The sequence below is a fragment of the Chanos chanos genome, chromosome 1 (assembly GCF_902362185.1).
Source record: "Chanos chanos chromosome 1, fChaCha1.1, whole genome shotgun sequence".
NCBI classification, from domain to species: domain Eukaryota; kingdom Metazoa; phylum Chordata; class Actinopteri; order Gonorynchiformes; family Chanidae; genus Chanos; species Chanos chanos.
Window position 1 is genome coordinate 4258280 of NC_044495.1, and position 13860 is coordinate 4272139.

Below are 13860 nucleotides of genomic sequence, written 5' to 3' on the forward strand. Positions count from 1 at the left end.
AAAAGAAAAAAAAGGGAGCTTCTTACAACAGAGTACAAAAAAAAAAAAAAAAAAAAACACCATCAAATGCAGAATCTAATTTTAGAATAAACACATTCAACCACTTGCAAAGACATAACACAAACAAAAATATATATATATATATATATGCACTATTAAATATACACTTAATAAAACTCTGCATTCAACGCAAATTATTTACATATCTCTTCAGGAACAACGTCCTCGTTGCAGACGCGCTGGGCTTTGTAACCAAGGTCCAACCTCTCTTTTTTTTTTTTTTTCTCTCTCTGTCTTTTCACATTACTACGATAGCAGATCTGCTCTTTAAAAAACAAAAACTACGTCCTCCATTTTGGGCTGCAAACGTGTCGTTTCTCCCGTTTTCGACGAGCTACGGGCCCCCCCCCCGCCGGCTAACCGACCGCAGTCTGACGCGCGGTCCGTCCCGGGTGGGGAGGGGGGGGTTTTTTTTTTTTTTTTAGGACCCCCCCGTGTTACTGCTTGGCATTCTCTCCTTGAGGCTGTGCAGCAGGTGTTTGGGTAAGAAGTCCCACATTGGCTCCAACTGTGTCCTGTTCTGCACCACAACCTCCATACACGACCTGCAAACACACACACACACTCCAGTTACACGCCGGTCACGGAGAGAGACGAGACACGACCCAGTACAGCTGGGAGTGTTATGCTGAAGTGCATGTTGAGATACCATGCGCTCAGGTGATGATAAGCTAAAACGGTCAGTGGTAACGCTAACTGGTTTTAATGTTGATACCACGTGAGCTGTTTTGAGTGTTCGTTAGTCTGAGCTGATATGAAGGTTGTGTGTGTGTGTGTGTGTGTGTGTGTGTGTGTCAGAGGCTGTTCTGTAAATGTCCGCTCACCGTAGCAATGACCTGGGCTGAACAGCAAACACCAGAAGCTCATTGCTGTGCTCCTACAGAGGAGAGAGGGGAAAAACACATCAGTCATGCCTTAGATTAATACAGCAGGTTATCTGCAGGGAAGTGGGTTGTCGTAAATCTCTGGAAGGCTGTGTGTCGATGTTATGAAAGGATGCCCTGTTTCGGTCAGACAACCCGCTTTAACGGTTACACGTCTGCTTTTCTGAGTTACACGAGTCATAAACTTTTGTTTTGCATTGAACACGCACCCTCAACATGACCACACCCCACACGCTACCGTACAGAGGTCGGGGAGGTCAGGACGGGACGCGCTGTTCCGGCCGGTCATTATCCTGGTTGTTGTTTTTTTTTTTTTTTTTATGAATGCAGACTGAGAGGGAGATTATTGTTCTAGGCTTTGCTCTCTGTGGCTTTTTTCAGAGCTCAACACTCGCATTGTCTAAACAGACGCCTCACTGTGAGTCCACTGCTTTACCAGTCTCTGACTGCCTGGGACCAGAGAAAACACTGGCTGTTACTGAAGGCCTCTACAGACACTAATGCCCCGAATAAGGAATAAAAAATACAGAAAATGTGTGTTTAACAACACAGTTTTAGCAAAAGAAAGAAATAAAGTTAATGGATACAACCGCATGTTCTTTGTGCACATTTTGAGCCTTCAGTTCAAATCTATGTGTTAAAATGTGTGTGTGCGTTAAAAGAAATCTGCTGCTTCCAACATCCCAGCAGCCAATCACATGCCTCTTCAGCAGGACTACAGTTCCCATAGACTAGTGTGTACTTCAGGTTAGAGTGGACCATATTCAGCGAGATTACGATGACAGTTAGATCCTGCCCAGGCATCTGGTCCATCACTGGTCTTTGTGAGTGATGTAAAAAGGAAGAGAGAGTGAATGGAGAAATCTGATCTGAGCGTTTAGATGGAGGCCACGTGAACAATGAGTCTCTGATTATTGCCACGTATGAATATGGTCCAACACAGTTTGGACTGTGACCAACACAAGCCTCAAAAAAAAAAAAATCACTTCTGTTTGTGTAAATGCTAAACAGGCAAAATGTTTTCTTTCTTTAATAAAAAAAAATATATATAATAGCCTTCCCATGATGCGTATGGTGATGTTTTTTTCCCCCACACAGTACATTTAAAAAGCAGTATATTTAAAAATATACTCAGCAGAGAGTGACATGTAGAGAGTCTCTGTGCAGTGCAGGGAGAGAGAGAGAGAGAGAGAGATACAGAGAGTCGTGTAGGGTAGTGCAGGGGAGACAGAGGTGTGTTGAGTGTCTCTGTGCGGTGCAGTGGAGACAGAGGTGTGTTGACTGTCTCTGTGCGGTGTAGGGGAGACAGAGGTGTGTTGACTGTCTCTGTGAGGTGCAGGGGAGACAGAGGTGTGTTGAGTGTCTCTGTGCGGTGCAGGGGAGACAGAGGTGTGTTGAGTGTCTCTGTGCGGTGTAGGGGAGACAGAGGTGTGTTGAGTGTCTCTGTGCGGTGCAGGGGAGACAGAGGTGTGTTGAGTGTCTCTGTGCGGTGTAGTGGAGACAGAGGTGTGTTGAGTGTCTGTGCGGTGCAGGGGAGACAGAGGTGTGTTGAGTGTCTCTGTGCGGTGTAGGGGAGACAGAGGTGTGTTGAGTGTCTCTGTGCGGTGTAGGGGAGACAGAGGGAGACAGGGGAGGGGAGAGGTGGTTGCTGTGAAACTTACAGCTCTCTGTTGAGACAGAAGGTTATTGGCACAGCCTCCAAATACAAAGACCTCCCCATCTGGACCTCTGCATGCAGTGTGCCACAGCCTGAACACACACAAACACATACATACACACAAACACACACACAAATACACACATACACAAACACAAATACACATGCACGCCCACACACATACACACACACAAATACACGTGCACGCCCACACAAACACACACACAAATACACAAGCACACACAAGCACGTTCACACACACACACACGCACACAAATACACAAGCACGTGCACACACACACACGCACACGCACACACACACGCAAGCACGCACACACATACGGTTAGAAATCAGAGCATCTGAAATGAAATGGTTTTTCCAAATTAAAAGAAGGCCTGATTATGGCTCTTTTCTATAGGCTCTTTCTACTTTACATTCTTGATGTTTTTATGTATAATATGGCTCTGTTCTACCTGACGAGAGTCTAACAGATTGTAAAGTTCAGACAGCGGCCCCTGAGGGCCCCCGTACCTCGGGCTGTCTGTGTGGTTGTGTTTAAACGGTGCCCACTCGTTCCTGCTCACGCAGTACAACCACGCGTCACCTGAAAGACATTTTCAGAGATCAAGAGTGTTTTTTCCAAAAAAAAAAAGTTTACAAGCCACTCTGTTCACGTATGGGAGTGACTGACAAAGCAGGATTTCTCTGACGCCCCAAAATCAGGACCGTTCAACAGGCAACGCTCCTGATCTGGTCTGGAACAGTTTGGACTTTTAGCTTAAGAAATCTGACTGAGAAATTCTGTTTTGTGGAAGCCTCCTTCATCATCATCATCATCATCATCATTATTATTATTTGTTGTTGTTGTCGTCGTTGTTGATGTTGTTGTTGTTGTTTTGAGTCGCTGACTCACTCAGGGTCTCTCTGTTGGTGGTGAAGCCTCCGAAGAGAAAGATGTGGTCTGTGGAAACGGGGGTGAAAGCGTGCCAGGACCGCCCCACTGGGCCGTTCTGAGGGACACACCTGAGGAAAACCCCACCCCCCGAAAACATCTCTGAGCACAGACAGACCGATTCAAAAACTTCATTTACGACATCAAAACTTCATCCATATTTCTTACGTTATGTATGTATGTAAGTATTCTTTATCAATACGCATAGACACAAACAAACAAATAAATATGTACAGTGATAAATAAAGTGAGTGTGTGTGTGTTAATAGTTATATATGCGTACAACTTATATACAGTATTAGTGATGTAACATGATATCAGCATTACACTGAAACGTCTCTCTTCTCTGAGACTGTACTTCCCCACTGTGAACGACTCCATTCGCATAGCTGGTCAACGCACGACATTTGTCTCGTACCAACCTTCCACTGCGCGTCACCCTACACGTCTGTACCAGAGAGTTTTACTGTCAGAACTACTGAACGCTACCCAACACTTACATCTCACTCCACTCCCAGGTGTCCATGTTTATATAATACAGGTCGTTCAGCCGATAGTCCTGTTAGAAGACAAACGTGGCTTATCAATTCAAACCAGCTCTGCCTGATAAAACAAGCTTCTGTTACACAGTAACTGAATGGACAGCCATTACTCATGTTCCTCTTTCATCCTCCCCCCTCCCAGACCAATTATACACTTATGTCCAGTTGTGCAACGACATACCAAGAAACGTCCGCCAAACACATAGCCGCGGTTTTTCACTGTCGCGCAAGCATGAGCTGCCCGGGGAGATGGGCCGTTTCCCTGGAAACCACAAAAAAAAAAAAGGGAAGAAAGTAGTATTGCATTTATGAAGACTGAGACAAAATTTAAAAAAAAAAAAGACTGTTTTGGGGGGGGGGGGGGGTTTGTAAAGTATTAGTGAACGAACTCGCAAAAAATGGAAAAAGAAAACAAAAAACGAAAAACAAAAACAAACCAAAAAAAAAAACCAAAACACTTAGCACACTGTGACCACTGCTCAACTCTTTGAGAAACCACATTAAGTGAAAACTAATTAAAAGGAAGAGACCGTCGAGATGCCGGTTACCTTTGTGACTGGCTGACTCCAGGTCAGTGTTTCAAGATCCAGAATATGGATATGATTGTTCCAGCCTCGTCCTTGGTGGTTGCCCTGACGACACAGAGAAAGCCTTCTTTGAATTCAGTCAGTCTATCGACACACCAATGTCTGATATGCATATATATATATAAAAAAAGAGAATCAAATACAGTGTTTGCCTCAGACCGACCGGCCTTACCATGAATGAATTTTCATCTAATTCAAACCTCCCTCTGTGCTCAGGTTGTGCAATGTAACCATAGCCACCAAAGTACACCAGTCTGTGGAAAAAGCGACATTACCAGAGCAGTTGGACTCTCCAGCGCTTTCACAGTGGGGGGGGGGGGGGGGGGGACGAATACATCCAACACTGCTGACGTCCAACATCCAACACTGATCCCAGTTTGGGTAACTGGGTATCTTACCTGTTCTGGTACACCCAGCAGCCCAGCTTGTCTTTACAGGTGGGAGCCAGGCCAGACAGGGTCCTCATCCTCTCCCAGCGGAGGACAGATGATCTGAGAGGCAGGCGATAGACCTGGAGAGGACAAGCTCGTTAGCCCCGTGAGTGGTGACGTCGTCTGCGAACCCTGGTCGATGGCTGCTTTAAAGTCATCGTGCACTGTTTCTCCATAAATGTGTTTAGACTATTTAAAACTATCACAGACAACTCCGACACTAAGCTTTACCATGTGCTTGTCCAACTCACTGCATTGGAAACCACTACCCACAGCCGACGTGAAAAGAAGAGGAAAAAAAAAAAACCTGTATAGCACCGTTCCCCTTGCTCTCCCTTGCACACACACACATACACGCACACACACATAAACAGATACACACAAAAGACAAGTCTTACCTTGTTGGTGTTCCCCCTTGCATGGTGACCGCCAAACAAGTACAAGACACCATCCACACACACTCCACAGCTCCCTGACATCGCCGCTGGTAAGTCGCCCTCAGACAGCTGCATTCTCCTGCACATATAGAGACAGTGTGTGATTTTGTGTCACGGTCTGAAGCATTTAATGGCATGGCAACATGTTCAGTGGCAAGCAAAAAAAGTTCAGTGTTCAGTAATGGGAAGGTTTTGGGTCTGTGCCCAACGTGTGATGGCTGACGCCAGGCCTGCTCCTGAGTAAACATCCTGAGACCCTTAGGTTACTCCAAAACAAAACCCCTGAGACAGAAGCTAATAAGCTCAGACGGCAACAAAAAAATGAAAGACAATCACCATCTTCCTGTCTCCATGTTGTAGATCCAGACCTCGGCTTTCGGCAAGTACAAGTCAAACAGCCCAGCGGTCTCAGCGTTCTAATACAAAGAAACAACAACTCAGAAAACGGTCACGTTCTAAGCATTTCGATTTCTGAGACGTGTTTTTTATTTATTTGTTTGTTTTTAGAACAATAATTAGACTGACGATAAGACCTCAGCACGTCATGTCGCTTTGCTCACCTTGTATCCCCCCCAAACATACATGCAGTTCCCATCAACCACTGCAATGTGACCGCTTCTCTCCGCCGGCACTTCCAGAGACAAGGACCCAGACGTCTGTGTGGCCACTACAACCTCAGCATCTTCGACCCAGTCAAACTCTCTTCCCTCCTCGTGCTGCGCGATCCACTCGATCTCCTGCACGTCGTCCTCGTGTTCGGACTCTTCCTCGTCGTCTTGCAAGTCCGGATGGTCATCCGCATTCTCGGCCATATCAGCCAAACCTCACTGTGTACAATTTTAACAACAAAAAAAAATTTCGTCGCATACACACACACTGGTTATGCCTTGATCATATGCTCTCACAAAGCTAAACGTGATCCTCTACAAAGTGTTTTGATTTTACATTTCTGTTGCTAGTCAGCAGTAATTCATAACCTCTCTCATATCCAACAGTAAGATGCTTTCTGTGCAAATGACATAGACGAGAAGCGGACTAACGAATAGTTGACAGGCCATGGGGCTTCGGGACAGTAATGAAATGCATTTTGTACATTTCTCGGGACGACATGTCGCCCTTTAGGACACGCAAGATTAATTTACAGCTAGATTAACCACAAAACATTAAGCGCCACGCTCCTTGTGCGGTGAGTTGACAGCCGTGTTGAAACAACTGTGCAGCTAACTTGTAAACGATGTTAGGGTATCTTTCCACATTCAGCACAGTGTTTAATGGCAGTGAATGACGAAAACGAAACGGAGTGAGACGAAAGTCCAACTTATATATGTCAGTATTTCACAAGGTGTCGAAACTTCATGCTGCCACATGCTGGACAAACTTTAAATTCCCAAACAACTACATAAAAACCAATCCACCCCCCAAAAACTCACAAGCCTCGATCTGTGCGACGGAATTCCTACCATATCTTACTATGCTGTAACGAACGTAATTCGACCTGACAAGCACAAAACACTACGATTCAATCTCCATAATGCAAAGACATTGGTTAATAAAATGATACTTGCGTAATAAATTATTGATCAACAAATTCCCTGCTTTCGGATTTGTTTCTTCTAGAATCCACTTCCCACAGGAAGCACAACAATATGAAGTGGTGCCGTCGTCTTTATTTTGAACGGCCCAGCAGGAAGCGACCTCCAGCAACGTTGTTCCGCCATTTTTGTGAGGTCGCGTGAATGCAATTACAACAGAAACGGATGAGGCGCGAGGCGTTGCTTAACGCAGTTAACAAGACTGTGCTAAGTACACAAACAATCCAGACACAAGAAGATTTCGTCATTTCTTTAAAATACTTTAATGCCAATAGCGTAAAAGAAGACACCTTATTCATCAATTTAGATTATGTCACAGAGCTGATGTAAATCTATTACACAAACACAATATTGACACTGACAGACATATTGAACATAATATTTTACAAAACTACATGAGTCCTGTACACAGTGGATCTCAGCGTTTGTTGGCAGTACTCCATCCTCAAAGTCCTTGAAGTTTGCTGCAATTGTAAAAACAAATAAACAGGGGCAAGCTAGGTTTATTAAGTTCAGAGATTTTATGAGTATACTCATGCATTTTAGACTTCTTATGGAATAACAATGGCAGAAAATCAAACACAGAGAGCAAAGCTTGATATGAACATTAAATTATCATTAAATATATATAAATAAGCCCAGTCCTATGTTTGAAATAGAAATAGGAAAACAAACAAACAAACAAAAACCATACCTGTCCTCTACTGTTTTGTTGGATGGATAGTACACCTTAAATGTGAAACCGCTTCTCGGAAAAGAACCCTGTAAGAATAAAAATAAATGCTGATGAGACAAGTGTCACAATTTGTCACTCACAGACGTCCTGAATACCTGTTTAACAGCCGAGGCGGTGAAGACAGCTCTGGCACACAGACAACAAAACAGCTGCAGGCTGCGCATTTTCTGTTGTTGTTTTTCACTTCACATTAGAGACAGGCAAAACAGACCAAAGCACCGTCTAAGACGCTCAATGTACTACCTCAGCTTTTAGTAATCTAAAATTTATTCACTCATTTTTATTTATTTATTTATTTTTTTTTTTAAGAAAATTGCTTCCTGATGTACGTTTTGTTTGAAAATGGTATCGTTTAGAGACAATGTACAGACAGATTCAATGTCTAAATCATAATGAAGCCATAAAGCGTGTGCAGTACTGGGTTGATGCAGAGACAGCCCGTATTCGAGATGCTGAAGGGGTCGTATTTATCGGCGAAGACGATGACGTCGGGCACAGGGTACACCCTCAGGGCGTAGTCATACGCCCAGTAAACAGGGCTGACGTACAACGGCAGGGGAGTCAGGTGACCCTGGGCCAGGATGGTCTTCACAAACTGAGAGGACAAATAACAGAGGAAGACAAAACCCACACTTTATTATTACAGAATGATGTCAGAACATTCTATGAATATAAAAACTCATTGTTAATCACTGTGCTGCAGTTCACTTACATTACACATTTAAAAAAAACATAAAAACTTCAGTTGTGAAATATTTCCTCAGTTAGTCTTAGTTATTAGTCTTCATTTTATTATAAATTACACACACACACACACATATAAATATACATATATGTGTGTGTGTGTGTGTGTGTATATATGCATTAGTTGAACAGATTCAAAATGGTGGAGACGTGACTCACATGGTTGGGGATATCGAGATTCCCGCTCGGCATTCGAACACAGTTTCGGCACATCTTATTCACCAGATCCTCTCGAAACACCACAATCTCCTGACTACAGTACTGGATCCTGACATCAGGAACAACAGACTCAGTAAAAAAAATCAACTCACTCCGACCATGCTATTTTACAAAGATATTTCAATCCCAAAATACTAAAATAAATCATGAAGATTAGAACATTAAAGAAATGTGTGGAATGTGTTCAAATGTCTATAGTATGTTGGATAATCGAGCCTTGTGAGTGGCAAAGAGAAAATGTGTTTTAGAGTCAGCTTGTGAGAGAAAGATGCATTTTAGAGTCAGTTTGTGGTGGAGAGGAGATGTGTTTTAGAGTCAGTTTGTGGTAGACAGGGGATGTCTTTTAGAGTCAGTTTTTTGTATCACCTGCAGGGGTTGGTGGTGAAAACTGAGAAGGGCACTCGTTGTCTGAACTCCTCTGTGATGTGTTCTGCTAATGGAGGCCTATCAGTGAGAAATACATCAAAACAAGATACATCACTGAGACCCAGACCAAACAAACCCATCCGCACACAGTTTGGTAAACATATAAAATCTAATCCAATCTCAATACTCAGAATTCATAAATGTTTGCAGACAAAGTCAACAAACCCCTTTAACTGGTATTTTAAACTGAATAACACCAATTAGTTAAGAATGCAAAGACCCATAATGGCGAAATCCACAGGCATTTGCTGGCTCTGATCCAATCATCCTTGGTTTAAATTTAGCAGCAAAAATGTAAATGTTCCTGTAACGGTCCATTGTGTTTATAACACGGGCTTTACCTGGGCAGGATCGTGCTGGGCCCGGGATCCTCCGGTCCAGGGACAAACACAAACCGACTGCTACAGTGACACAGTAACACAACTCATCAGTTCAAGACTTGTCTTTTTTTTTCTTTTCAAATACACAACCCCCTAACATACTATACATACACACAGTAATGTTTCAGACAGACACAACCGCCAGCCAACACATGCCAAACAAATAAAAAACCGAGAGTGAGATGTCACGGGAAAGACTTGGACTTACTTGTTTTGGATATTGGGGTACTCGCAGATCACATCAGCTAGTGACCTCAAAGACTCTATACAGAGAGAATTACGTGTTTTTGCAACACAAATAAGAATGAAAATCAATTAAATAAATGCGATTTTTTTTTTTAATAGGAGGAAAATTCCATAAAACACTCAACAACATCTCTGACCTTTGAGCGATTTGATGTGGTTTTTTCCATAAGGGGTGGAAGAGAAGTTTCCACAGAAGATGAAGCAGGTGGGGGGCATGGCGGAGTATCCTATAGAGAACAGAGGTTTCACACTGTACACAGACAGACAGACAGACAGACCTACAGACAGACAGACCTACAGACCGACGAGAGCCGTGAACTGACTCACCAAAGGCAATCGGGACCGAGTTCTGACAAGACTCAAAACAAACGCACAAACAAACCCACACCCGTAACTCCGTGTTCCGACGAGTTCCCGGGAACAGAACATGAGTCGAACCTGAGAACATGGTGTGGAGTTTCTCCAGAACCTCAACGCTGTCCAGCCACAGGTCGGACACGACGACAAACATCGCCTCCTCGTTCTCTTCCTCCAGCTGCTTCAGTTTGTCCGAAGCCTTCACCGACGTCGCAGAGGGACCGCCGAAGAAGTTCAGGTTACCGTAGTACGCCCTACAGAACGATAAAAAAAAAAAACGAACTGTGTTCAGTTGGACTCGCCGTCTATAGGCAAGGACAGGCCGGATTCTCGAGGAGTCCATTGGCATGTGTACGTTTCTCACTGTCGCCTCAGTCTGACCTTGTGGTGGAAGACGGTTCTGTCGGCGGGAACCCAAAAGCATTGATGTGGAAAACCGAGTCCTCATACCAGCCTACGCAGACGGGGAGGAAAACCAGGATGAAGAATTGAATGACCAAACAGCAGGTTCACGTACAATATCGATGAGCGACATTTGTCATTTTCGTCACTTTTTCGGAAACGGAAACATTTCAGACAGGCCTCTTGGGAAGAAGGGGTATTTCACAAAGCAGGAATTCACAGTTAGTCAAGTAGGTTGAGCCAAAAGACAGGATTGTCCAATAGGAATGCCCTTCAGCTGTTGTGGTATTGGACAGATCGGTCATTTGGAACAACCTATCTGGCTAACTGTGAGTTCCTGCTTCCCCTGTCATTCGCTGATGAGTATAAAGTGAGATAAATGTATATTAAAACCCTGGTTCTCTCACCCTCTGCCAGAACAAAGCAGGACTCTGTGTAAAGGCCACTGTGGAACTGGTGAGCACACAGTTAAGGAACTTTTCCCCCCCCCCCCTTTAAAAATGTTTATCTGGACATCAGGATGTTTATCTTTTCCTGATCTTAAGTGGAAGGTCAGAAAAGGATATGGCTTTTGACAAATTCAGCTGTACTGTCCCACTGGGGTCCTCAAGGAAAAACTTCCCCTGAGAAAGAAAAGCGATTTTAATTTACTGACATGAAACTTCAGTACCATTTTTTTTTTTTAGATATGATCATGTTTAATGATTGGTCAGGTGAGGTGTTACTTTCACGTAATTACAGTCACATAACAGTTACCTCTTTAAGCTGTGTTATCATTCCCAGCACAATGACTTCTCCTACTTTAGCCGTACTTCCTAAGAGAGCTTCGACTGTTTTCAGCTGCAGACAAAACCAAAGAGGACAGATTGGTCACAAAGCCATTCTTATTGTTTAAAGTTTGGAAACATTAAACTGTAAAATAAAAAAATAAAAAATACCCTTATACTCGTGTATGGCATAAAATGGCTGAATTGACAAAATGTCTTGTCTTACTTGGAACTTATTCCTGCCCTCCCCTGGGTCTGAACCAACCACAGGAGGGGTGAAGAGCTCATGTCTGTGTGTTCGCTGTAACCATGGAGAACACGACAAGCACAGTTATAACGTTATAGTTATAATGTATGTATTATATGAATTAATAAGTACACAATAGCACATAAGAGGATATGAGGCACATTAAGTAGACAGAGGTGTGACATATTAAAAATAATCAGATTCATTCGGTGATTACTGTTCACTGAACTTGATTTTCCTGATAAGCGATGACATTTATTCGGCGTATTAGAAAAGTGGGATCCGTTCAGTGTGACTGTGTGAAGACGTGCGCTGACCTGCTGAAGGATGGTGTATCGCTCTCTGAAGAGTTCGGCTTTATCTCTGGCCTGTCCACACAGGCTGGGCTGTGGATGGTTAGTCATGCTGATACTGTGGGGACACAGTCTCGATTCTCAGTTTCAAAGCACGAGCAGACGCCATCATACACCAGTCATAATCAATCCAGTGAGTAAGAGAAATAATAATAATAACAACAACAACAATAATAATAACAACAACAGGGATAATAATAATAATAATAATAATAATAATAATAATAATAATAATACTATACTGATGTACAGTTCAATGTTATTTATTATGACATTAAAAAAAATGAATGAAAACAGACAAATAGTCCATTACAATCTACATGAAAATCTCTAACGGCACAGACACACTGATGAAAGCCAGCATCTGTAATTGAAAAACTTACGGTACAAATTTCTTCCTCTCTGTGCTGTAGATAAATCGCGGGACATCGAAAGCGCCGATGATGTTGAAGACATTGTCTCTGGAAAACAGGAGCGAGGGTGTGAACGATGGTGAGCCATATCCAGTACAGTGAGGGAGATGTGACTGGGAACCATTAACTCATAGACTTACATGGTGTCATCGCTGGACTGGCTGCAGTCCTGAACAGCTGTCTCTGCTACAGACAGCTCAATCATGCTGGAAGACACTGGAAATGAACAATCAAAGTCAACAAGTCAAGTATCAAACTTTTTTTTTTTAAATCTACAATCCTTATCTGTTTAGTCAGACAACTTCAATCAAAAGTCAAGACTGACCAGTAGGGATGTACCTCATCCCTTGTTAGACATCCCCTGTTGGACAAGACTGACCAATAGGGATGTACCTCATCCCTTGTTAGACATCCCCTGTTGGACAAGACTGACCAATAGGGATGTACCTCATCCCCTGTTAGCCATGTTTGATCTTTTGGCTTGAGTTACACAGCTAACAGTTCTGCCCTGCAGAATACTACCCTACGCTCACTCCTAAGAGCAAGTCCAAAACAGATGGCAGACTTATCATAGTTTTCAGACAAGACCAGCGGTGAAAAGCCCAGTATTGTGGAAATGTCTGTCTGTTTCAGTCCGAAGTCCTAAATCATGAATTTTTAGTCTTGACAATCAATCAATCTGTCTCATGAATTCATATTTTATAACTATACGAAACAAAATAATACTACTACTTCAGCCAACCGTTACTTAATTAATATGATGCACTTAACTGAATAATACTGTACAAGAATTTTTTACCGGATCACAGATAAAGCACTTACATGGTTGTTTTTCAACCGCGTCCAAGATCCGCTCAATAACATCATCTAATTCCAACTCGTTCACAGATTCCAAAACCTCCACCAAGTACCTGCAGGCATCGCTACAACGAGAAAACACAACAAAACGTCATCTCCTGAGTTTGAGCACTCATAAAATTAAACCTGGCATGCAACTTTATAACACCTATTCGCTGTCATCTTAAACTACTAACACATATGGATCATAATTTTGCAGAACAACGGATTATACTTCCTATTCGTGAGCGCCTGTAACTCTCTCACTGGCTCTCTTTATGCATAATGGATGTTTCTACTGCTGTACTTGCAGCAACTCGCTTAGGTTACGAAGCTTAGTCAATGTAACACCTGTCTTCAGAATACGTACAAATAGCGGGAACTACACGTTTTTGACATTCATTTGAAAAAGAACGTACGGTCGAAGCATTAGTCCTCGCATTTTGAAACCTGCGGATACTTTGGTCTTCACTTTTCGCACGTCCATCTTCAACTGTTGGCGCTAAACTTGACTTCCGCGCGTTTATGACGCATCTTCCCCCTAAAAAAGGTTCCACCCCCATCACTAATATAAACAGTAGAGATTTCCG

At 43.0% G+C, this 13860-nt stretch overlaps 2 protein-coding genes across 2 annotated transcripts; both read right to left on the reverse strand.

The window, feature by feature from the left end:
• Positions 1 to 481: 481 nt before the first annotated feature.
• klhdc2 (kelch domain containing 2) lies at positions 482 to 7180 on the reverse strand. Its single transcript, XM_030782391.1, has 14 exons — positions 7117 to 7180; positions 6112 to 6378; positions 5888 to 5967; positions 5513 to 5630; positions 5082 to 5194; positions 4856 to 4937; positions 4645 to 4728; positions 4278 to 4358; positions 4055 to 4113; positions 3516 to 3625; positions 3134 to 3206; positions 2606 to 2693; positions 885 to 937; positions 482 to 605 (listed from the first exon to the last, which is right to left on the reverse strand). The coding sequence occupies exons 2-14, from the start codon at positions 6361 to 6363 to the stop codon at positions 482 to 484; spliced, it is 1317 nt and encodes a 438-aa protein (XP_030638251.1). The 5' UTR covers positions 6364 to 6378; positions 7117 to 7180.
• A 408-nt stretch (positions 7181 to 7588) lies between these two features.
• pole2 (polymerase (DNA directed), epsilon 2) lies at positions 7589 to 13757 on the reverse strand. The gene is made up of 19 exons (XM_030781892.1): positions 13690 to 13757; positions 13256 to 13356; positions 12574 to 12649; positions 12404 to 12481; positions 11985 to 12078; positions 11647 to 11721; positions 11410 to 11493; positions 11220 to 11276; positions 11061 to 11109; positions 10633 to 10705; positions 10333 to 10505; positions 10032 to 10121; positions 9857 to 9911; positions 9610 to 9669; positions 9209 to 9286; positions 8783 to 8891; positions 8298 to 8474; positions 7838 to 7905; positions 7589 to 7607 (listed from the first exon to the last, which is right to left on the reverse strand). Exons 1-19 carry the CDS (start codon positions 13755 to 13757, stop codon positions 7589 to 7591), a joined length of 1584 nt encoding a protein of 527 aa, XP_030637752.1.
• Between the last annotated feature and the right edge of the window lie 103 nt (positions 13758 to 13860).

Coding starts and splice junctions, on each gene's coding strand:
- klhdc2 (XM_030782391.1), bottom strand. CDS start 6,363: ATGGCCGAGAATGCGGATGACCATCCGGACTTGCAAGACGACGAGGAA. Junction 5,195..5,512: donor CAAGGGGGAACACCAACAAG/GTAAGACTTGTC, acceptor TGTCCTCTCCAG/GTCTATCGCCTGCCTCTCAG. Junction 3,626..4,054: donor ACCTGGGAGTGGAGTGAGAT/GTAAGTGTTGGG, acceptor GGTTTTCCTCAG/GTGTGTCCCTCAGAACGGCC.
- pole2 (XM_030781892.1), bottom strand. CDS start 13,757: ATGGACGTGCGAAAAGTGAAGACCAAAGTATCCGCAGGTTTCAAAATG. Junction 11,722..11,984: donor GATACACCATCCTTCAGCAG/GTCAGCGCACGT, acceptor CCATGGTTACAG/CGAACACACAGACATGAGCT. Junction 9,912..10,031: donor CCACATCAAATCGCTCAAAG/GTCAGAGATGTT, acceptor CTCTCTGTATAG/AGTCTTTGAGGTCACTAGCT.